The sequence below is a fragment of the Falco punctatus genome (assembly GCF_963210335.1).
Source record: "Falco punctatus genome assembly, chromosome: 6".
In the NCBI taxonomy this organism is placed as follows: Eukaryota; Metazoa; Chordata; class Aves; order Falconiformes; family Falconidae; genus Falco; species Falco punctatus.
Genome location: NC_137585.1, coordinates 6,665,126 through 6,689,472, shown reverse-complemented (window position 1 = coordinate 6,689,472; position 24,347 = coordinate 6,665,126). Strand labels below are relative to the sequence as shown.

General features: G+C 46.4%; 2 protein-coding genes across 3 annotated transcripts in view; both read left to right on the top strand.

Moving 5' to 3' along the window:
• Positions 1-799: 799 nt before the first annotated feature.
• On the top strand, positions 800-19,956 carry ILDR1 (immunoglobulin like domain containing receptor 1). 2 transcript variants are annotated; one of them, XM_080393616.1, is made up of 8 exons: positions 800-901; positions 3,896-4,066; positions 6,289-6,438; positions 7,167-7,286; positions 7,440-7,586; positions 11,952-12,083; positions 13,893-14,692; positions 15,739-19,956. In XM_080393616.1, exons 1-8 carry the CDS (start codon positions 847-849, stop codon positions 15,778-15,780), a joined length of 1,617 nt encoding a protein of 538 aa, XP_080249742.1. In that variant the 5' UTR covers positions 800-846; the 3' UTR covers positions 15,781-19,956. The 2 variants fall into 2 exon arrangements, with proteins under 2 accessions (XP_080249742.1, XP_080249741.1); XM_080393615.1 differs by having other exon boundaries at positions 13,893-19,956.
• A 281-nt stretch (positions 19,957-20,237) lies between these two features.
• Positions 20,238-24,347, top strand: part of LOC308066431 (apovitellenin-1) — a 9,435-nt gene continuing 5,325 nt past the window's right edge. The window contains exons 1-2 of the mRNA XM_080393713.1: positions 20,238-23,371; positions 23,765-23,924. Of these exons, the coding sequence (XP_080249839.1) occupies positions 23,311-23,371; positions 23,765-23,924 (221 nt within the window). The 5' untranslated portion in view covers positions 20,238-23,310. The remainder of the gene's footprint in view (positions 23,372-23,764; positions 23,925-24,347) is intronic.

Here is a 24,347-nt window from a genome sequence, read left to right as displayed (position 1 = left end):
CAGGGAGAGCAGGAGAGGGCCCCTCCGAGGAGCCACGGGGAGGGTGCCACAGAGGGGCGCAGCGAGATGCCCGGCACCGGGCGGCGTCGGGCGCATGAGGAGCGGGATTGCTACCGGGGGCAGGTCCGCAGGGGCCACAGGGAGGCCTGCGGACCCCCCGGGAGGCGATGCGGGCCCGTGCGGGGCCGCAGCGGCCCCTGACCTTCCCCACCACGCCGTACCTGAGGCCGCCTCCATCGCGGCGTTACCGGTTCCCAGGCAACCGGCCGCGCGGCGCGCAGAGCGCTCCGGGAGCTGCGGCGGGGGCGGGGCGAGGGGCGGGAGCTCCGCCGGGCAGCGGCGGGGCGGCGGCTGAACGGCCGGGCTGGGGCGAACCACCGTTCCGCTACAAACCGCAGGGGCTGCCGGCTGGGGGTGGCGGGGGGGTTTCTCCAGGTGAATCTCTTTTGGTCACCGTTGCGGTCTCCTCAAAATCAGCGGGAAAGTAAAGCGGCCTCGGCAGCTTTCTGCCCGCAGCGCGCAGCAGGTGCCGCGGCCGGTTGCGGCGTGTTTCCCCGGGCGGCGGCGCTCAGGCGGAACGTGCCTGTGTCCGTGCCCCCACGTACACCTGCGGGCGCGGTTTTTATATAAACCCACTCTTTAAAGCCGTTTCTGAAGCTGGCGGCCGGCGTGCTGTCCGGTTTGGCGGCGCAGGGAGGCGCACCTGCCGGCAGGGCGGGCGGGGGCGGCGGGGGGAGGGGACTGCGGCCGGCGGCCCTGGGACAGGTGCCACCGGATGGGGAGGGCCCGTGGGCGCGGTGGGGTGGCCCGGCGCGACGGCCCCGGCCGGGCGGAGGAGGCCGCGCCATGGCCCCGCTCGGGCGCTGCCGGTGGGCGCTGCTGCTGGCCTGGCTGCCGGCCGGTGAGTGTGGGCCGCCCTGGGACACCCCTGTGGCACACGGGGGCCGCGGCCCAGGAGGCGCCCGCGGGTTGTGCCCGGGTTAACGTGGTGCGGCGAGGGGAAGGGGCGGCCTGGGCCGGGCGGGCGTTGTTCCCCCCCTTGGAGCCCTTCCCTGGCCGGGGGGCGCGGGGCTTTGCCGAGCTCGGCGCGGAGGCCGTGCGAGCGGAGCTGGGCTGCCCCAGGGGCGCGGCTCGCCGCTCTCCCAGGAGGAAGCGGCCGCTGCTTCCTGGCGGCCTCCAGCATGGCTCCCGTGCGGCCAGCGTGGGCCTGACCGAGCGGGGCCGGCGAACTGCGGGGGCTCGTCACATGCACCCACCCCGGCCTTTGCTGCTGGCTCAGCCGCCCCAGCCTCTTCGGGGATCTGGTGTAGCCGCAGTGCTTCCATGCCTGCTGGATACGCGCTTGTATGGAGGGCAGGAGCTCACCTCCGTGTCCACCAGCGGCCTCCAGCAAGCAGAGCCCTTTCTGCCAAGCTTCCTGACCTCCTGTAGAAAATACAGTGATCGTTTTGCCTCTTGGATGCTTGGGTCTTTCCTGATGATTTAGCTCTAAGCACCAAAGTTCAGTTTTTCACACAGATTCCGTGTCCACCAGCGGCCTCCAGCAAGCAGAGCCCTTTCCGCCAAGCTTTGCGGGTTGCCTGATGGTTTCTGACCTCCTGTAGGAAATACAGTTATCGTTTTGCCTCTTGGATGCTTGGGTCTTTCCTGATGATTTAGCTTTAAACACCAAAGTTCAGTTTTTCATAGAGAACCAGTAAAAGCAGCAAAAAAATACGGAGGTATGCTTGTTGAGTGTCTTGCTTGCCAGCTGCATTCCTGCAGGACATTCTGGCTAGAACTTGGCCTTGCTGGCTCTGAAGGTTAGTGTCTTCAATGTGAAGCTGCCTTCAGTGAGGTAGCCATGCCTCACTAGGTTGGTAGTGTCCAGATTTTTTCTTCCAGACCAGGATAAGGACAGCAACGTGCAATGGAGTAATGCAGTCCAAGTTTAAGAACTAGACTTAATTTCGCAACTTCTCAGTTTTCTTGGAGGAGGTTAGTATGAAACATCAGGTGTGCAGAGCTAGCCAACTGTCCTCTGGTGAGAACAGTAGGGTTTTAACTTCTTTAGAAAATATGGAACTTCCCTTTCACTCTGACTCTTCTGCAGAGCAAAGGTATGAGAAAGGATCCCTTTCGTAAAAAGCTTTGGTTTCTGTTAGTTGAAAGCACGTAGTGACTTTGAGTATTTTATTCTTGCCAGAAAGATACTGCTGTAGGAAACCCATGGAAAATCTGGTGTTTCCATGAGCCTCAACAGGTCAAAATTCATATGGGAGTTCATTTAATTGACAAAGAGATCAAGGTTTTGACAAGATTGAGAGTTCGGATTTTGGGTTGGTTTCTTCTGATTTCCTGCAGTAAGAGCCTGTGGGTCAGCTTTTTCACAAGTACAGTGCTCTTAAATAAGAGCAACTGTAGTACCTGTCACCAGTCTGGACTTTACAGCATTGTAAAGATGACAGATCCTTGGTTTTCCTAGAGGTTTGTACAGCCGCTGGTATTTCTGTGTGTAAGTGCATGTGTGTATATTTCATTTTTCAGAAGAGCCTTGCATTCAGAGTTTGCCCTGGTCCTTTCTGTGCTTGTGTGGTATTTTTAAGACAAATGAGTTCGCTCTGCCTGTGCTTTGGGTTAGCTGACTGGGAGCCCATTTCAAACCAGAAACTGGGCAAGTACTGCGGAATTACTTGTTGAGGCAGCGTTGCACCTCTGCAGCATGTTTTCCACTGGGTAGAAACTGAGTGAGCTCATATTTGACTGGAACATACTGTGGAGGTGCAGCTTCAGAGGACACTGAAAGAATGATGCTTGCAGTTTTGATCCAGATGTTACTACATGGTCCCTTGTTCCCTTGCTGTCATCCTGAAAACATGGAGGAGAGGGAAAGTCTTTAAGTACGCAATAAAATTGAGTGTTGGTTCATGGCAACCCTTTTCCAAGCCTCCCCCTTTCTTTCCCTCCTTTCCTGCTGTCATGCTCCCTGGCTTAGAAGCAACTAGCGCCCTGGAACACTCGCCCTGTTCTCTGAGGTGTATTCCAGATCAAGCATCCCACACTTGCTCTGCACTGTTTGTATTCCCTTATCAAAGGCCATTGGTGATAACTTCACTATTGTTAATGACAAACACAACTTACTCTATTATCAAAGTTTGAATAAGATAGACGTGTCTGGAGTGTGGCTGAAATAAAGCATAGCTTGTAGGAAACCTCGTAAAACTTTCCTCAGTGGGTGCAGCTGCTTGGATAGAAAATGCTGTGGAGGTTGTTACAGATGAGTTCAAAACATACATAACAATAGCTTCACTAAAAAGGGGAAAAAAAGGGGGTAATTGATGTGTGTTGTTTCAAAGTGGCAATACACAGGTGTTTAACTATGATGCTACAGCCCTGTAGTTGTATTGTCTTAATCCTGGTCACCCCTACGTAACGTTTTGATGACCATCTTAGCGAGACCTTGATAAAATTCATTTTGTGTTTATAGGAATGGATGGCACTGCAGAACGTTTCTGGTTACAATGACAAGCCAAGGCCGTCCCATCCTGTGCGCTTCTGGGCCCAGCAAATTATCTCCCTCAGCTTGGAGGGACAGTTTTCCCCTGCAGAAGGAGAACACAGAGTGATGTGCTACATAATGGCTACTAATAGTTGCTTTGGAGAAAATAATTTGGTCCATACGGCAGGCCGATGTGTCTGGCTTAAGCTGCCTTCTGTCAGAGAGAGGTGGACTCACGTTCTTACCAGGGTTTGTAACTCTCCATGGCTTCAGCAGAGGGGCTGGTGAGGTCCGCAGGTGCAGGTCCTGGATGAAGCTGAGGGAGATGTACTTCAGTTGTTGGTCTGGTGCAGAGTGAAGGTTGCGATGCGAAGTCTGTTCCTGCAGGCTGACTGCCTTCTATGTTCTCATTTGCAGGTTGCCTCTCCCTCCTGGTGACAGTGCAGGATATTGAGCGTTATACCACTTTATTCGCCACTGTTGTCCTCAAATGTGACTACAGCACCTCAGCTCAGCTGCAGGACGTGGTGGTGACCTGGCGCTTCAAATCCTTCTGCAAGGACCCCATCTTTGACTACTACTCAGTCTGTAAGTGTCAGGCTTGTCCACTAAGGATTACCTCTTCAAATGGAAAGGAGGGGGAAGGTGTTCTTACTGGGTAATACAGGCTTTTGATCTCTTCCTGCCCACAAACCAGGTCGGGTGGTGATATTTCCCTGCGCTCCAAGAAAAAATAGGTCATGTCTGTGATTTCCTTTGCAAAGTCAAGGCTTGATGATGTGATGTTGTAGAAATCCCAGCCAAAGCAGCTAATTTGTCCTCCTTGTCATCAACTCAGAGGAGAAAGGCTCAGCCATGTTTGACACATCAGTCTTGGCAGCCCCATCTTAGTCTTCAGCATGTTTGAAAGCAAAGGCCCTGTGTCAAATGGACTTCATGATAACACGGGGGGTCCCATGGTTGGAGCTAGATACATGTGACCGGGTGTTACTGATTTTAGGAAGTAGAAGAAATGTGCATTTTGGAGGGCAGAAAGACTTGCAAGTAGTAACATTTGGTATGAGTGGCAGCACTTCATGTGCTAACTCGCCACACTCCCCAGTTCTGGTGTGTGCAGCCTTAATTCAGGAGTGTCTAAGATGTTCTTAAGATAGTATGTGAACTGCATCCTGGGGTGCATCAAACACAGTATAACCAGCCAGTCAAAAGAGGTGATGATCCCACTGAATTTAGCGATGGTGCAGCCTCACCGTGAATATTCTATGTAGTTCTGGACCCCACAATTTAAGAAGGACATGCAGGTATGTGAATGCATCCAGAGGAGGGCAACAAAGCTGGCGAAAGGGCTGAAAGTCATGTCCTGTGAGGAGTGGCTGAGGACTTTGAGTTTGTCTAGTGTGGCAAAAAGGAAGCTGAGAGGCAACCTCATGCCTCTCTACAGCTTCCTGAGGAAGGGGAGAGGGAGGTGCTGATCGCTTCTCCCTGGTATCCAGTGACAGGACACATCAAAGTGGTTAAAAGCTGCACCAGTGCAGGTTCAGACTTGACATTAGGAAATAATACTTTACCGAGAGTGTAGTCAGACACTGGAACAGGCTTCCTAGAGCGGTGGTTGATGCCCCATGCCTGATGGTGTCTAAGAGGCATTTGGACAATGCCCTTAATAATATGCTTTAACTTTTGGTGAGCCGTGAAGTGGTCAGGCGGTTGGACAAGATGATCCTTGTAGGTCTCTTCCAACTGAAATATTCCATTCCATTTCCTATAAACCCTGCAGTATGTTTAAGATGGCCAGCCTTACCTTAACTGCACACTTAAGACTGAGTTTCATGTGGGAAGCCTGGACTTGTTTGGTGTCTTGTTGCCCAAACTCCCCTTATGCAGTCTGGATGGGTTGAGTAGGCATGTTACCAAGTGCTCTACAGCCAAGTCCACAAGCAGCTGGGTCTGTGGCTCTGCTGATCCTAACATATTGTGAGTGCTTTGAGCCCAGGCTCAAGCTAATAGCCCCAGCAGGGACGGAAAGCATGAAGGTCACTGTGTTTGCTTAGTTTGGTCTGCTCTTCATGATTCATTGTAGATACAGCAATGGAGGAGCCTTTGACAAGCTTTGTCCTCTCCTGTCTTCACTGCAAGCCCGCTATAGACAATGCTGACTGTATCAGTTACCTCCCCAAATCTCATTTCCCAAATACCTTTCAATTAATTGTTAGTTTATATTGCGAGTCTGTCATAAGAGTATTGCACAGAAATTGCCTCTAGTCCTCCATTAATTGTTAGGTGTTCTCTACACATAATCCTTAGGTGGAATCAGCTGATGGATTCTTTTTTGTCTTTGAGCTCCACAACAGCTAATGGGATACAGGAGGGAAGGGGAGACAATCCCTACAGCAGTTCATGTATGTCTGGAGATTTTGTTTGGAAAATAATCAGACTTTTGTTTTAGTTCCGGTACTCCTGGGAGTTTTATGACTTTTTTTCCTTATAGTTTATCTTCATACTGGGTGCTACCCTCCAGCCTACCACCATTAGCTTCTTTCTACTGTTGCTCTTTCAGTTGTGAGTACAGGAGGCATCTCCTCTGCAGCTCCTACGTTCTCAACATTTCTGCCATTCCTGTGGCTCTACCTCTGTTTGCTTTTGAGTACTCCAGATCAACTTGGCTTTGCTGGTTTGAAGCCATGCTTTGTATTACTAAACCAAAGCAAATGCATACATGCGTTCAAGGGTTTCTCTGCTGTTCACTGGGTGATAGAAGTTGGTTCTTTGAAATAACTTTTGGCATCCTATTGGATGATGTGTGTTTGTAGCATACCAGGCTGGTTTAGCTCTTGGCCAGGACCCGTCTGACGACTGCAACGACAGCCAGCGAAAAGTGCGCATTGTCATCCAGAAATATGGGCAGAAGGAGCCTGTGCTGGGTATTGACTACCAACAACGAAAGATCACCATTCAGAACCGTAAGTGACTTGACCTCCCACACAGGCAGTGAACTCAGTAACTATCCTGTATCTGGGCCTACTAAGTGTGAAAAGAAGCAGAAACATGACTGATGTCATCTGTAGCTTACGTATTCTGTGAGATGGAAATGGAGTAAGAGCTCTGAAGGGCCCTGGCCCCAGCTGGCCTGAGGGTGTTGGAGGCATTACAAGCTAAGGGTGAGTTGAAGATGCCTGAGCATTTTGCTGAGGAGCACAACAGCAAGCTGAGGAGCCCAGAGGCTAGAAAACAGTTCTTCTAAGAAGTATTGCATAATTGTCCAGGTATATAATATGCTCCCTCCCTGCTTTCCCTGAAGCAGTATTATTCGCTCCTGCCAGAGTAGTTATTGGGATAGCTGGCCTAATGGGGACAATGAGCTGTGTTCCAAAACCAGTAGGGTTGGCAGTTGGCAGCAGCCAGTATCTGTTAACATGCATCACCCAGCAGCACGCTGATTATTTCACTCCACACAGAACTAGTTCCACTTCGGAGTAGCATTGCCTTCTAGCAACACGAAGAAAAAAGGGACTGGCAATTAATGCTGTTTACGGGAGTTCTCAATGGACCGAAATGGGATTGTTTGACAGTGATGGCTACGCTTGGGAAGAGGGGAGATGCAGTACTGTGTGTCACCTGCAGGCAGAGGGCCCTCTTAGTGTCTGTCAGTCCCAAATAATCCACTGACCTCTCAGTCCTCCTCCCGCAGGGGCAGACCTTGTCATCAGCGAGGTCATGTGGTGGGACCATGGCGTGTACTACTGCACTGTGGAAGCACCAGGAGATACCTCAGGTGATGCGGACAAAGAAGTTAAGCTGATTGTTCTCCGTAAGTGCCTGTAGTTTGTTGCCTGGGTGGGAGATATCTCCTCTTGTTCTCTTCTTCCCTACGCCAACACGTCTCCAGCAGTGGAGAGGTGCTTAGTAACTTACTATGCCTAGGTACATCAGGATCCTCTTTGTCTCTCTGTTTTTCCCATAGATTGGCTCACAGTACTCCTTATCATTCTCGGTGGCCTCCTCCTCCTTCTGCTGATTGGAGTATGCTGGTGCCAGTGCTGCCCCCAGTACTGCTGCTGTCACATCCCATGTGTCTGCTGCCCAACCCGGTGCTGCTGTAATGAGGAAGGTGAGGTTCAAGCAAATGTGTGTCCATTCATGGCTTCTGTCAAGACAAAAGCTTGACTGGGACCTTCCTGAGCTCCACTTTCTCCCTCCGATTCACTGTCTGTATAGACTGAGACATTTCTTTGGCCAATGTGACCTCCTTGACCAGCTTATCTGAGCTTAGAGGAGGAAAGCTAGGATACATGGAGCCCGTCTTGCTCCCCTATGTCTTACTTGCAGAACTTCCTCCTCACTCACACCTTGCAACCAACTTCTGTCATGTCATCCAGGGCACGATCCCTTGTATGAGTAGCTCAGGACGTTTCTTCCCTGTCTTGTGGTTCATGTGCATGTGCACGTGAGAAAGGTAAGCCAATGCTTTGGTACTACTCTCCAAACTGGCCTAACCTTCAAATGTGTTGCTCTGGGAGGTAATTATGTAAAAATTGGAATTTTCTCTCTTCATGTTATTTCTGAGCTGCTCCTTCCACAAGAAAAAGGTCTTGTTTGTTTTTCTTTGGGGAAGGAAGTGATGAGAAAGAAAAGAGAAACATGGTCTCTCTTGGTGGTCAACCCTGCAAATGCATTCTGAGGTTTTGAGGGTCAAGAGAAACTTTGTGTTGTTTTTAGCAGTAATGACAATTCTGCAACCAGACCCTGTTCTCGTAATAAGGCCACGTTGGTGTTTTAGCTGCTAAAGTCATACATACAACTTATGTGTTCCTGTAGCTGAAACTTAGTAGTAACACAAGGTGGACTAGTTCCCCTGCAGCTTACACAACCTGACAAAAACAAAACGCAATGAATACATTTATTTATCACTGAATCACGAGATTCTTCCCCAGATGCTGCAAGGAGAGGATTTATGAACAAGGAGTTGTTGTTTCTGGTTTCCCTTTACCTACAAAAGAGCTATTTGGTTTACCCACAAAAGAGCTGTTTGGTACCTTGGGTGTCAGTAAATTGTGCGAGTTTTAAATCTAAGCTTAATTTGCTTAGCCCTTGCAAAGAGTGAACAGAGCATCACTCTTACTGCTAAAACCAAAACAGTTTCAGGGGGCTTTACAGGCTGTCAAATAAAACGCATGGTGTTGAGGAGGCTATGGAAATTTGGCAGAAAAATTAGTTTCCATGAAGGGAGAGAGAGGTGATGGAGATAAAAGGCTCACACCTCCAGGCTTCCTAGTTCTCATCAAAAAAGGGATTCAGAATATGTGTGAGCTCGTTTTTTTGGTTTTCTGTGCTGTAGGAGATGATGGCACACTCCAGACTGCTGCTGTTGTCTTTCCTGCCTCCTGTTGAGGATAGGTAGGGGGGATTCTTGCAAGGTTGCCAAAACCTCTCCCTGCTCATGAGAGAAGGTACAGACAAATCCAGCCTCCTGGACTAGCTGCTGCATTCTGTGGCTGTAATTTCCATTCTAGCTGCCTGCCCTTCTTATCCCCTTTGCAAGGGATCCTCGTGCCTGCTCCCCTCCTCTGGTGCACCTTCTCTTAATTTCATCCTGCCTGACTTCTTTCCACTCCAAGAAATGAACTGGAGGCCTTAAAAACCACAAGATAGATACAGGGGGCGTCTTCAAAAACAGTCCTGAGGAATAATAGTTCCATCTGGCTGAAGAGAAGGCAGAAATCCTCAGCGGTTTTACGAGTTGAAGTGCGAGCCGAGTACTGGTGATTTCTTCCCAATTATCGGCCACTAGAGGGCAGCACAGATCCGCTGAACAGCCCCAGACGCCGTTGAGGCAAGGTAATTCTGGGTGTTTGCAGTCAGGTCATTAACTAACATGATTTTGAACCTAGCAATAAAAGTAGTGCATTGTTTGAGTAATTCAGAATTGGTGTACAGAAATATTAAACATGCCCCAGCAGCAAGCCAATTACATTCCCCGTGGAAAGCTCTGAGAAAAGCCTACCAGGGTAAATAAACATATGACTTCCTTCTGTTCCTATTAGGTCCTTTTTTACTGTGGACTTCTTCCGCTAATGAATTGGTGCAAAATAGGATATACTTGCACCTGGGTCTGACTAGGTTGGAAAATATATATATATTTTTTATAATTACATAGTGGGCCCAGCAGCTGGAAAGGCTGTCAAAGGTGAAGAACAACCTTTCTCAGCAGAGAGTAAGTGGAGGGAACAACATGAAATTCTGACAAATTTTTAATTTTTTTATAGCAGGTGTGAGTTTTGGCATAAGGGTGAATCTGACCTTCCTCAGATAAATATGTTCACTTTAAAAAGGGATCTGTAACTTTATTTCCATTTTTCAGGTAGGGAACCAGTGTATATATTGGGTTCAGAATGGAGGGCATAGTATCTGGGGAAGGAAGAGAGGAGGAAAGTGGGGAAGGAAGTCCAAGGATAATTCTCATTTGTTCAGCTGCAGGGAGAGATCAGAGAATTATAGGGACAGGGGGTGCCCTTGGTCCTAGTGACTTCCTTCATACCCTAAGTAGGTATGCCCAGAGCTGCTGAGCCTTTCACTCCTCAGGCAAAGACTGTGGAAAAAACTCAGGGACATGCACTTAAATTCTAGGACATTCTCAAGGGGATAACTGGAGGAATGGGAGAGGAAGAGATAAGGCCTTTCCCTTCTTTTTACCCTTTTTCATTTTCCTCTTTCTCTAAGTTTGAAACATAAACTGGAGGAAAATTCCTTTGGAAAAAAATTTAACGAAGCAAGTCGGACATAAAATGCTTGAGAGTTGCTACCTCTGGCCACACAGCTTTGAAGGAAAATCAGAGTATCAGGGTTAAAACCCCTGAAGTTTCTAGCTTTGTAGTTCACTCTGGTTGGAGCTAGGCTGGGGAGGAGGAGGAGGGAGTGTGGCGTGGAATTGCATGAACTGTGGGGATAAGGAAGGATGTGTTGAGAGGCATGGTCAGTCCCTGTTTTGCTGCAAGTGGTGCTCTTGTAAATTCAGTGAAACAGCTATAGGAGAACATGTTTTAATAACTGGCGTGCTACCCAAAATGGAGAGCTGAGTCCCAAAGAGCGTGCAGTCTAAATGCTGTCTGCTGCAGATGAGCCCAGGGGACAGAATTAATTGGAGCTTAGCTGTATCCTGGTTTCTTAAAGAAGCAAAGCTTATGCAGTCAACCTGTCTGCCTATCCCCTATCTCTTTTTCCCTCCAATAGCTTTTAATTTCATCAGCCAACTTCAGTCAGATTTATCAGAGGGGTAAAAGTCTCAAAGGCGATTACATTCCTGTCTCCTGAACTGTACAGCCAGGGATGTTCTGTTCATGCCTGACCAGAGAAGAGGCTGCAGTAAAAGCCTCCTGCTTCTGAAACTCCAGAGAAACCGTGTAAAGGGAATTCTGCAAAGGCCCTGTTGCAGAAAAGCCTAACCCAGTAACGACAAACCATGCAGTGTCAGACTTGGTAAGGGCTGGGGCTTGCAAAATTTACTTGCTTGTATACTTAAGTTTTGATCGTCTGTCGTAGAAGCAGGTTTCCATAAGATGCTTTTAGGTACTTCCAAAAAAGAAGCAGCAATGAGCAATGGTTTTGAAGACAGGGATGGTGAGGTTGTCTCTGTAGAGGTGGTGTGATGGAAACATTGAAAAAAGTGAAGTGGAATTGGAGCCTGGCCCCACGAAGGAGGGGTCTGGAATTAGCAGTGGTGGAAAAATAGTGAGGGGGAGAAATTTCCACTGAGTTTGCTCTTTTGGCACATTGGACATTGCTGCTGAGGACAGGAACTTCAGTTTGTTCACCAGTTTGACCACGCTGCTCTAAGGGATTTAATTTTAGCAGTCATGCTGAGGTAGATTACAGAGAGAGAGGCAAGAGTGGTTGAAGGACTAGAAAGGGAGAAGCTAGACAGTGTATCTCTGAGTGCCCTGTTTGTGGAACAGAGAGGAAATGGTGGATTATGGTGTGGAAAATATGATCTGGACAGAGCCTACATGAAGGTGGCAAAAAAAAAGTCTTGTTTAGCTGTAAATCAAAGCCAAAACAGGAAAGGACCAATGATGAGCTGGAAGAGTTTAAAGAGTGAAAAAATAGTGTAGTATGTCTTGCTGTATGAAACATTTTCTCCCCTTTCTGCAACTGTACTCATAACGACAGGGCAGGTGGAAGTCTTGCATTTGGTTATGTGCTGTGTACTTAATCATGGTGCCATTTGTTTCCAGTTGCTGGAACTGTACTGAGTGTCAGGCAGTAACCCTTTTCTTCTGTTTGAGGTATCTTTTTGAAGCTGTACAACTTCATATTGGAATTTCCTGTGCTCTGTTTTATTTTTGTCACAGAGTGGAGACAGCTTTTCATTCTGTGAATTTCCTATATCTGATCACATCCAAAGGCTACAGTCATGGTACGTGGTCTGCAAGCTGTGCTTCCCAGAATAGATGCTGTAAGCTTTCTTCTTCTTTTACAGTACTGAAACGGCATCAGTTCATGAAGCAGGCTCAGGCATTTGCACCTTGGATGTCACCCAACATGTTCTATGGAGGTGGCGACAGGAACTCACAACTTTCCTCTTACCAGCTGAACCCTCTACTGCAACAAGGTGAGACCATGGGCATAGTTTCAGAGGGAAATCAGAAAGAGAGACAGGTAAAGGAGCTTCAGCAGTGAGACTTTAGCCTCTCTACTACAGAAGAAAGAAAGATGTTCCTAGCATGACAGCTCTGCTGCATCTACAATGTACTATAGACTTGCCTGGGTGGATAAATACAGTCTGTCCATCTTAAGTGCCTTGCTAGGCTCCGTGCTGGGTGCAGTGGTTTAATGCTAACTAAGGTATATCTGTGCTACACCCCAGCAACTGCAGGGTAAATATACCCAGCTTATCTTGCTTCATGTGGTAGAGGAGGGTACTGTCTCTTTGTTCTTCTGTGTTGGTCACGGTCAACTCCTTATAGCCAAAATTGACAGGACAAGTGAGTTGCAATTTGTTTTGAGTTCTTATCAAATGTCTAGTCTTCAAATGATTAAGGGCAAACTGCCTTCTGTGCCATAGATCTAGCCTGCATGCAGCAAGAAATTAAGGACTCCTAATAAACGAGGAAGAATTTTCCAGTTGTTCTGCCCCGGAATTGCTTGTATTAGTGATACCTATTTGTAACTTTGTTGGGGGAGGGAAGATTAAATTTCTGAAGTCCTAGAGAAATAAGTAATAACTTATTACCAGTAATGTTATTTAATTGCTCAAGGAAGATAGGGGAATTTAACATAATAACTTCTCAAATAAATATAGCATATTTTTCATCTGATACTAGCTTTTCATCACTATATGGCAGTCACAGATTTACTGTGTGTCTGATGAGTCTTTAACTGTTGTTTGCAAACAATTTCTTCAAACATCTTAAATGCTAGATTCATACACTTTTTTAGCCCGCTAGTTAATTCTACAGGTACCATTTTTTTCCTAGCCAGGGCACAACTTTTCCTTAGGAAGAGCTGGTGACTGAGCCACCGTGATTTAAGACAGAATATACTGAGTCTTCTCAGGGAAATCCGTGTGCGTGCTGGCAGAAGATGGGCAAGTTCCTCGGGCAGTATCTTAGCCTGTGTTTTCACAGTGCTTGAATCTCCTGTGCTTAAGTTTCCTTTAAATTTATTTCAGGTCAGCTTTTCAGAGGTGTTGGGTAGGAGAGACCTCTAAGGTCATCTAGTCCTACCTCTTGCTCAGAGCAGGACTGTCACCAACCTCAGTCACATTAGCTGTAGCTTTGTCCAGCCAAATCTTGGAAATTTGCAAGGGTGGAGATTCCATGATTTCTTTGGGTAACTGTTCCAGAGCTGGACCAGTCTCCTAGCAAAGAAACTTCTCCATTTGCTACTTGTATCTATATGTGTGTGTGTGTGCATGTGTACATGTATATAATTTTTTTCTTTTGCGGTATTGTTTCATACTTATTTCAGCTCAAAGAGATATAAGAGGAAACACTATGAAATTCCTCTGATTTTTTTAAAAAATAAAATTTGGTATCAATGCTATAGGAAAAAAATGTTCCTCTTTTTAAATGCATAAACTGTATTTCCAGGTGTGCTGGATGCTTACCTCTCTGCTGTGCAAAACACAGATCATGCTGCAACCTTGCTTACTTACTAAAAAACACTAAAAAAAGTTACTAAAAAATAATAAAACTTACTAAATAATACTACTTACTAAAAAATTTACTGCTCTTTGCACCTTAAGTCATGTGACCTGGATGTGCTGGTTGTGGTGCTTGAGACTTGTGCAGCTCTCGTAGCGAGGAGGAGCAGGAGAAGAAAGGTCCCAAAGGGACTCCGCCAGGATCATTAGTGCAGAAGGGCTCGCTCTTTATTCTTTCCCCTTGAATTGCTGCATCTCCTGTGCTTTTATCCTTAGATGTGTCTCTGCAGAACAGTCTTCCAGTTGTGCAGCCCCAAGCTCAGCTTTCCCCTAACAAGGGTGTTTTGGACTATCTGGAATCTGAAATCCAAAATCTTAACATGCCACAGCTCCAGCCACCCCCCCACCAGCGGCAGGCTGCCCAGCCCAGCTTGCTGTCCTCCCTGGGCTCCGAGATCGTGTCACCTCCTCTTGCTGATCATGTCTCCTCCATGCATGGGAGCAGCAACTCCTCACGGCCACAGAGAGCGGCCCGCACCCCCAGATACTGGGATTCTGCAGCTGAGGAAAGGAGGGAAAACCGGAGGTGGCCCTTGCCTTCCAGTGAGGATTCTCATTCTAGCTACAGTCGGGACAGGCAGCGAGAGGACCATTCTCAGAGGCAGAGGACAGGCGGCTACAATGGGAGGCCCCAGCACTCCAGACGGGATGTGTCACCACCACGCCAGGCTGAGAGGGGCAAGAGCAGTAGCAGCAGCTGCAGTTTCTATCCAGAGGAGGCCAAGGAGCGCTCCAGCCACCGTCGTGACTGGAGACAGGAGCCCGCAGGAAGGCGAGACTACCAGCACCATACCAGCAGGAGCAACAACTCAGGTCAGCGGCGGCACAGCTACTCTCCCCCTTCTCGCCGGGGGTCGTGTAGCTCCTCAGAAGAGCAAGTCCGTCTCCCAGCGACAAACCGCAGGCGGCGGCACCGGTCTCGGGAATGGCCGGAAGATAAGCCCCCCAGTTACCGCTCATTAGAAATCATCCCAGGTCAGGAGAAGAAGCAAAAAGGCAGCGTGGGGCCACGATCGGTGAGTCAGCCACCTTTTTGCTTTCCCATCCGAGGCAAGAGGTGGGTTTTGGGGTGTGAGAGTGAACATTTGTTACTTTCTGCAGCCTGTTGTCTTTCAAACGGAGGGCAAGGAGCGCTGGGTGCCCTGTGCAGCTTGGTTGTGAAAAGGCTGCCGAGTTCCCTGCCTTCAGACAAGTTGCGTGGCCATAGTGAGTTCAGGGACAAAGTGAGCAGTCAGACAAAGCAGGTCCCATCACATCCCACACCAGGTGACATACTATACCTTCTCACTCCTGTTCCCACCTAGAGGCATTTGGGGCTCTATGTAGAATAGCTGTTCTCCTGGCACTGCCTGGGGAAAAAGCATGTCCAGAGTGTAGGCAGCAATACCGGGCAACCCTCTGCAACCCTCCCTTGTGTTGGTTTACTTCTGATTTCTTTTAACACGTGCGTGATTATCCTATTATCATTCTCCAGCATTTACTTGTTATAGTATCTTGGTGAGATTTTTAAGATTGTTCATATGGGAAAGCATTCAGGTAAGATGCCTAAAACTACATGAAATGGGCTTTACGATCATGGGTGGCTATAGCGGTGAGAAATGTGTGGTCCTCCAGGCTGGGTGGAAGAGGATGGCTCGCTTGTTGGGACTCCTGAGAACGGAATGTGCATTATATGGGCAGTGAACAGCTATTGGTCACAGCTCATCTTGTCAGTTTATGCTGGGACTAGATTTCAGGTAGCAACCTAAGTGTGAAAATCTTCGTATCGCAATTGCTAGTCTCCAAGCTAGACAGCATATTCCCCTTAAAAAATGAAGTTTTTCTAAAATAAAAAAAATGTCGTGTCCCTTACCATATACCAGGTGGGAGCCTTCCCAAAAGGCCGTATTTTGCACGTTATCATTTTCCCTTCCAACTTTTGGAAGGAAGTGCCATTCTAGTTCCAGCTGGGATGGATGTATGTGTGTGTGAATGGTTTCATTATGGTGCTCAGAGCAGGAAGGAAGACACAAGATTTCCATTCATCTTTCCTTGTTCCTGAATCTTCTATTTTCTCTTGCAGGACAGAGGAAGTTCCCACAGTGCAAGAAGCATAGTCATTTAATGCCAGTACTGAAAGAACTAAGAATCCCACTGGACTCCTCTTAGCTTTTCTGCTATGTAGGTTGGGATGCCTGCTTTTAATCAAACAGACAACCAGCAAAAAAAATAGATGAAGCAGCTTCCCTTTGGACTTCCAACTCTGAAGAATCTATCTCTAGTCCTCATGAAAGCAATATATAACCCATTTTTATTCTTGCTGTGATGTGGAAACTTAGGTTTGCAATGGGCTGTGGTCCGTTGAAAACATTCTATTGGAAACAGCAGATTTTTTCAGTAAATGGTATCTTCCCAAGCCTTTAAAGAGAGGTATCAGTTGTCTTTGTTAGGTGCCTTGTTACTGCAAGGAGCCCACTCTGTAGAATACTGGTCCTTTGCACACCAGTTACTGAATAAGGGCTCCAGTGATCACAGAACTGTAAAGTCACAGGACAGTAGAATAATTGAGGTTGGAAGAGGCCTCTGGAGGTCATCTGATCTGGTCTCCTGGGAGTCTGGTATGGGAGGCATGGCATCTCCTTTGTAAGGCCCACTGTTGGGCTTCAGAACGTGTAATGTTTGCTGCTTCTGCCTGGCTGCTCTGCATAGTTGGGGCAGTTGCTTCCTTTTGTCCCCAGTAAGCCTCTCTCCCAAACAGAAGGACCATGCTGTTGGAAGGATGTTTGACTGCTTTAAAAAAGACTCACTAGCACATCTGCAAATTGCCAGCTTGTCTGCCCTATATTGACTGAAACAACCTGCCCTACTTTAAGCTTAGACCTTAGTGCCTTAAAAAATAGTTGTTCCTAGTTTTTAACTCAGACTTGAATTTATTTGTAAACTTGAAGGGCTAGATTTACCAAGGTTTGGCCATCCCTACAGGGACTGAGCAAGGTATGACTTCTGTCCCTCACACTGTGGACCAGAACTTCCTTCAACTCTGGGAAGCATGGCCTTGGTGGATATATCTTTCCTAAGCCGTGTGTGCTTTTTCATGCATTTTATATTCTCCCTTTGCTCTCTGTGCCATGCATCATATACACGGGGTGGGACAAAGGGCTCTGAAGAAGTCTCACAGTCACTGTTTTTACTATTGTCCTTGGTCTTTACCCTGACACTTACCAACTCTGAACAGGTGGTCCATCTGATCTGTAGCTAGATTGCAGGGTTTTCTCATCTCTCACCTTGCAGCTAGGACACAGAATTTCTTTATGCTCTGAAGCCAGTTGCAAAGGAGGAAAACTTGCCGTTTCTCCTTGGTCTGATTCATCTACTCTTTTCATTTAAAATGTGCTGGAAAAAGAAAGGTTCTCTGGATGCTGGATGCTTCCATGGGAAAATAGCTTGCCAAAGGCACTTCTTGGATTCAAGAGACTCAACTGTTGGCAAGGACCTTTTGAAGCATCTTGTGAATTATTTTGTAACCCAGAGGCACTAGAGATTTGCCAGTATCAATGACTGCATTGCCTAGCTTATTGCCCAGCCGGTGCCACACGGGACACTTGCTACTATTTGTTCTTTAATGTCCTAATTACTGATGTCCTTAAACTTTCCGCTGGAAGACTGACTTGGAGAGGCTTTCAATTTGCCCACCTCCTTTTCTTTGGACAATGATGGGATAGCAAATGCTCCTAACTGGATATCTGATGAGGTTGCTGGTTGACCAAAGGCTACTACAGAGAGTGCTCATTTTCCTACAGTTCCTTGGCTGATGGTGCTTATTTCTAATTCCTGTGTACGGAGATGAAGCAGCAGGACCCACTGGCTTCTCTTCGTTTCAGAACTAAATGCCTACTTTTTGAAGACACAGGGGCTGTTCACCAGCAGTCGATGGCTAGCACAAAAAAAAGAGATAAAAGTGCTAAAAGACTAACTCCAAAGTCAGGAAGGCTCTATTAAGTGTAGTCCTTGTCTCCATGAGACACAAATGGTGAAAAGTGTGAGCTGACCCATGAGTTACATCTGAAATATAGAGAATTAAGTGTGTTCGCAGAACTTGCAAAGCCAGTATCACTCTTGAATCTGGTTCTCAGCCACTGGCTGTGAACAGTTTTTATTCTTATGTAATGATATTATAAGGATTTTATGCACCCCCTCTTCTATGATAGACTAGTATTTCTATTAGTTAAGAGGAGTTAATGGTGACTGCAATGACAGAAAATAATATGGGGCTGCTTCTTTGAAAACTAGCATCCTGTTTTGACTTTAGCATTCCCCTCTGGTGACTTTTAGCAGAAACCCAGGGCCCTGCAGGTTCTACCCTCAGAAGCTGAACTGGTGGTTTGGAATTTGACTCACTCCTCATGCTTCCAGTAGGTCCATACATCATGCAGGACAACTTCTTCCTATCATCTCAACCCAGCCCAAATATCTGGGTTTCAGGGAAGGGCTGCTCCTTTCTCTGTCAAGAATAGAGGCTATTGAGACATCAGATGAGATCCCAAGATGGTAGCATGGGCAAGAATTCCCTTTCCTTCACATTCAAGTGTGCATAAGCCAACATTCAGCAAGTTTCCCCAAGAGTAAGAACCCCCTCACACAGCAAGAAAACCCAGCTGACTCTGTGTAATAGTAGCAGCTGTTGAAGCTTGCTGCTGTAGGATGTGCACGCTAACTGCAGAGGCTGTGCTTTTTTTATCTAAATCCTATGAAGAAGCCTTCCGTCATTATTTGTTACTCTAGTCCCCGCAATTGAGCTAGGGTGACTAATTGTAGGTTGTGTGAACACAATTTGTGCTGTGTGAAGTCTGAAGAGTTTTATCTTTATCATACTTGAGTTCCTCTTCAGTCACTTTTGTTCGTATTTACAGAAACATTAAACAAAGCTCTTCAGGGAAAATTGATTGTATCTTGGTCTTAATTCTGTAACATCTTAAATTGTGACAGAAGAATATTATGTTATCCAGCAGGGAAGCAGAAATGGTACCAGGTTTACTGGTCCACAGACCACTGCAGTTCATAAAACACCAATTGGTGTGCTGTGAAATAATGACAAAGGAAATCTATACATGCATGCTTTACAACTGCAAGCAGACAGAAAAGTCGGAAGGCAATAGGTTCTGCTTTGAATGCATATTTCTATTTTTAATTGGCTAGAAATTGGCAAGAAAGCCATTGTGACAGCACTGCACAATACTAGGCGGACTCTTTTTTTCCAGAAAGATCACAGGGTCTTTGACTTTTTAAAAGAGAGAGGGAATTGAGCAGCTCAAATACTGCACACTGAAAGAAATAACAGTAGGAAATAGCCTAACCTCATTCTTTCTAAGCTGCAGTTTATTCATGCTTAATTTTTCAGCCATTCCAAAGAGCTGATGTTTATATGAGCCCATTTGCGATGAAAAAGGTTAAATATGTTTCACATACAGGAGTTACTGCCCTTCTAGACTTCTGTTCTTTCTGTCAAGTAGTTGAAGGAATATACCTTACCCTCAAGAATTAATTTTCTGTCTCAGACAAAGTGCCGTGATAGCCACTGGAGTTACCCTAATTTAAAATAATAATGTAATGAGTAAGTGACCATGCCACATGGGGTAGATAAGGACACCCATGCTACTCCTGTCAGCTGCTTTCCACCTCCAACCAGAGATTCATAAGAGAGATAAAAAAATCATGTAATTTTTCTTTGATAACTTGTGATAACTGCCTTTCTTGCTTATTTGCAGAGCGCCCTGCCATTCCAGAATGCCATTCCAGGAATGGAGGGCACGAGCTGCTTCTTGTGCAATCATTGATCTGGTCTTGGCAAGTGCCTGTTTGGCAGTAGAAAGTGCTGAAATGCCCAGTTGCTATCTCTGGGATTGTATTCATGATAGCACTAGCTAAAGTTAGGCAAACTTCAGGGTGGGAGAAGCTACCTGTGTGATAACAACCACAATGCAAAGCTGTTCAGCGGTACGTATTACTACATAGGGTAGCCAAGTCCCCTACGTGTAACTACCTCCAGCAGCACATCAGTTTAAAACACCCACTTAATGTGGTTAGAGCCTTCCATTTGTCGACCTGACATAGGAGAGGATGACACTTGAGGTTATATTAAATTAACCCCCACAAGTAATGACTGCTTGTTGCTATTTCTGCTAAGTTTAATGCCTATAATGTGCCTTCTGCATATTATTCCAACTGTAAAAGCAGATGGTAAATGTGTAGATTCTCTTCAATGACTGTCAAATGTATAATTAAAATATAAGAGAACTTTCAACCAGTGGCTCTTGTGTGTTCTTCCTAGATCATAAATTGCTTTTTAGTGTTTGTGCTAGAAATGGAACTGAAAATTCTCTGTTCTTCTGGAATTAACCTTCTTATACATTAGTAAGAATTTTCTGTTGTTATTTTTTGAGCAAAAATGCAAAATGGTTTGCTTGTACGGGAGATTTGTTGTTGTTCTTATTTTGGGAGACGTTTTTCTTTGTTTTTCTAAGAAAGAAGATAATTTGATTAAATACTCACCCAGAGAGTGGAAAAACGTCTGGGAAACCATTGGCAGCCCTCTTTAATGATGTGACCCACCACAGCAATTGCTGACTTGGCTGCCATGTCTGTGAAACAAGAACACTTACTGTTTGGTTCTAAAGTACTTTGAGCTCTGTGAGAAAATAAGTCTTCTAGAAATTGTGTTTGGTTGATAAATGAAGATACTGATTGAGCTTTTCACACTTTCCACGTGTGACAGTCACCTCATGAATAAGCAGCTGACATAAGAATGGAGGTCTGTTGGGTCTCACACAGAAGGCTTAATTTATGCCTTTAAGTCCTCCCCATTCCCCCTTAGCTAACACCCTTTGTAGCTCGGTGTTGCAGCCTTCCTGTCTCTTCCCCTTACTGCTCAGTGGCTGTGTGTGCCAAATACAGATGGTTGGCCTGCCTGAAGACCCAACAGGCGCTTGGAACTCAACCCATGGGAAAACACACTCTACAGTGGCAATGCAACCACTTTCTAACTGGGACCAAGTCCCCAGGGAGCATGGGGAGAGGTTACCATAGAATCATAGAATGGTTTGGGTCTCATCTACCCTGCCCTGAGCAGGGACGTCTTTCACTAGATCAGGTTGCTCAAGCCCCATCCAGCCTGCCCTTCCACACTTCCAACGATAGGGTGTCCAACTTCTCTGGGCAACCTGTTCCAGTGTCTCACCAACTGCATTGTGAAGAATTCTTCCTTATATCCAATCTAAATCTGCCCTCTTTCAGTTTAAAACTGTTTACCCTTGTCCTGTCACTACAGGCCTTGGAAAAAAAGTCTTTGTCTTCCTCATCAGCCCCATCAAGTATTGAAAGGCTGCAATATGGTCTCCCTGGAGCCTTCTCCCCTCTAGGCTGAACAATCCCAATTCCTCCAGCCTCTCTTCACAGGAGAGGTGTTCTAGCCCTCTCATCATTTTTCGTGGCCCTCTGGACCTGCTGTAACAGGTCCATGTCTTTCTTGGGCTGGGGTACCCGGAGCTGGATGTTTTCCCTGGGTAATTTTTGACAGCTGGCTCAGATGTATGCCCATCTTGTCAGCCTGTGCAAAAAAGACTTGGGGATGAGAAAAGAACAAATGTGAGGGGTGCACACTTACCCTTGTGCACCATTTGGTTAATGCATCTGATGGAAACGGAGGGCAAAATATCAATGGGCATAATAGCTGCAAGTTAGTTCCAACTGTTAGAGCAGTGAGGTTATGGCACAGGCCTTCTCACAGGAACAGGGGGAGTGAAACTCAGCCCAGCTCTAGCTGTTGTTAATGTGGAATACGGTCAACTTATGAAAGGGGCCTCTATGACATGATTGTCTGCAAAGGTAGGGGACTCAGTGACCCAGGAGCTGCCTTCCACGTCTCTTAGGCTCAGGTCAGACTGACCCTCCATTACCAAATCTCAATAACAGGTCCAGAGTCCTCCACAGCTTCTTGCCTGTCCCACTGAGCTGGATGTGCTTGCAAAAGAGCAAGTGGGGAAACAAAGAAAGACCTTTGACCCCTTGCTATCGCTATATTAGCTCTGCATAAATGCCGCTGCCTCAGATGAGCATCTACCTCAGCTTCAGCCTGAGAAAGAGAGAGAAAGCAGGACAGGTAAGAGCTGAACTCTCTGTTCTGGGTGGTATGGACTTCATGACTGTTGTATCTAGGACACAGAGAAGTGAGTGAAGGTGGTCTTCTATTTTGCCCCATTTCTTACTGCAAGCCAAAGTGTGAGCTCTTCTCACGCTCCATAGCCAGGAATATTGCTGAAATGGAGGAGGCTGGGAGTGCTTGAGGTGACCTGGACTGAAGCTGAGTTATTGATGCTCCATAAGACACTCATAGGAGGGTCAAGTCCATGGTAGGGATTGTAGAGTTTCAATCTTGGAAGAACATAAGCTTTTCCCAGCTGCCTTCACCACAGAGACTACAGGCTCTAAAGCAGCTAAGATCACCTCTATGCTCTTGGGAAGCAAATTCATCCCTTCTGTCTACAGAGGGAGAAACTGCCTCTAGGATTAAAAAATCAAGGTAGAGTGGTAACGGAGCAACTGCTGCTGGTCAGCAAATGTCTAGTTGAATGGAGTGGTAGCTTTTGGACGTAACCTGTGCACAGAAAGAAATAGAAATGGATGGGAATTTCCTTACTGTGGGATAAGGAGTATTGACTTGTAGTTACCTGGCACAGGACTTAGCAAAGCATTCACATGTAATAGACATGCAGCATTTTTTGCCATTGCAATTCCTAACATTGCGATGTCTTCTTCATGTTGCTCTGAGTGATGCAGCCCTCTAATTCAGGGCATAAATCAATTTTAACTTCTAAACATCTTTTTAAGTGCAGTGTGTTTGAAAAGCTTGTTTAGATGAAATGTCATCTTTTCAATGTACCAAGTACCACATTTCTCAGAGTTCCTCCAATTCTGACATTTTTAATAGACAAAGGCAGTTGGATGAAGCTAAGGTTTGCACTTACTCCCTTTTCAGAACTTGTTCTGCCTGGGCTACTATCTGCTTCATTAATCCCACTGTGGAAAAGACAAGAGAACCTAGTTGGGTAGTTGGGTCTTTCCTCAACTACAGTAAGACAAAATACACAAGATCAACATGTCACTAAGGTGATCAATGTACGTGATGCACTCACTAGCACAATGTTCTTTAGAGCAATTTACCATAAAAAAAAATCAAAAAAAAAAAATTCAAACAAAAAAATCCCACAGTATGCATTTTTCCATTGTACTTATGTGTGGAGAAAACCTATTCTGACCTCTGCCAGTTTTAGCAGTTCACTCATGTGCTGAAACAAGGAATTTTAGCTCTCGTATAAAAGTAGCTTTAACTGTCACATATTTCTTGGAGCTCTGAAAGCTATCATTCACTGTGGATATTAGTGATTATACAAATAAATGGACACTTGCATTTTTATACTCTTTTTCCTCACTTCTCCAGAGGAAATTCACCATGATCTTTCCTGTTCTTTTCATTTATTGGTTAGGTTTGTTGCTGCTGGTGGTTAACGGACATGTTTTATTTCTCTGAAAACAAACAAAACATTGTATGCTGATTCCAGCAGGTCTCTTGGTGTAGAAGACGGAACTGGTACTGCAAACCATGCTGCAATCCAGGGCATTGGTGATAGTTCTGATTCTGCTACTTAGCACCACTCTCCCTGGTAAGTCTGAAAAGCTTTTCTGTCTTTTCTGCCTGAGACAAGGCTCACCTCTACAGGTTCTCACTTGTATTAGAGAAGTCTAACCCATCTATAAGGCAGGAGCGAAGCCAAATATTGTAAGGCCACGAATATATAGTGTTGGGCAGCGTGAAACAAGCTGGTAGGAGGCTGGCATGAAAATTGTCCGTACCTAGTGCAAAATACTCTGCCATGTAAGGCCTATGACCTAGATGCCCAAAAATGAGTGATGAGCTGCTGGATGCTGCTAGAGCAAAATCTGGGTGAGGCTTTGAATCTCAGAATTTCAAGTTTCTTCCCACTCTGCCTGGGGGAAGATATCAGAGATACAAGTGACCGGAGAAGCCTCATGGTTTTTTGCCACCTCTTTTTCAGAAGTGCACTCAAAGTCCATCTTTGAGAAAGATCGTCGTGACTGGTTGGTCATCCCTGATGCAATTGCAGCTTACATCTATGAAACTGTGAACAAGATGTCCCCTAAAGTCGGTCAGTTCTTGGCGGATGCTGCCCAGACTCCAGTAGTTGTTGTGACCAGGTATGGAAAGATCCTCTGTGCTAACGCTGCAATAGCCATGGGTGGAACGGGAGAGGGAGGAGCGGGAGAGAGAACAATTAATCAAGTATCTGCGTAGGGACACCCAATGGGAAGTGAATCAGCAACCAAAGCCTTATGTGACTACAATGTAAGCGAGGTGCTGGAAGGTGGGGTGGGACGATATGGTTTCACATGGAAGTGAAAGCTCTTCCCAGCAATGCACTCTGAACACAATGCTCATGGGGTTAGCAGGTACTGCTCCTTATACATGGTGGGCCAGCACCCCTGGAAGGGTGCTGCCGTGCTGGAACAAGTTTCCTCCCAAAGGGAAATGCATGATGACCCTAGAGATACAGTTTCATGGCAAACACATAACGCACACCTATTGCTGCCTTCTGAGGAAAGGCCCTCCAGGACTGTTGA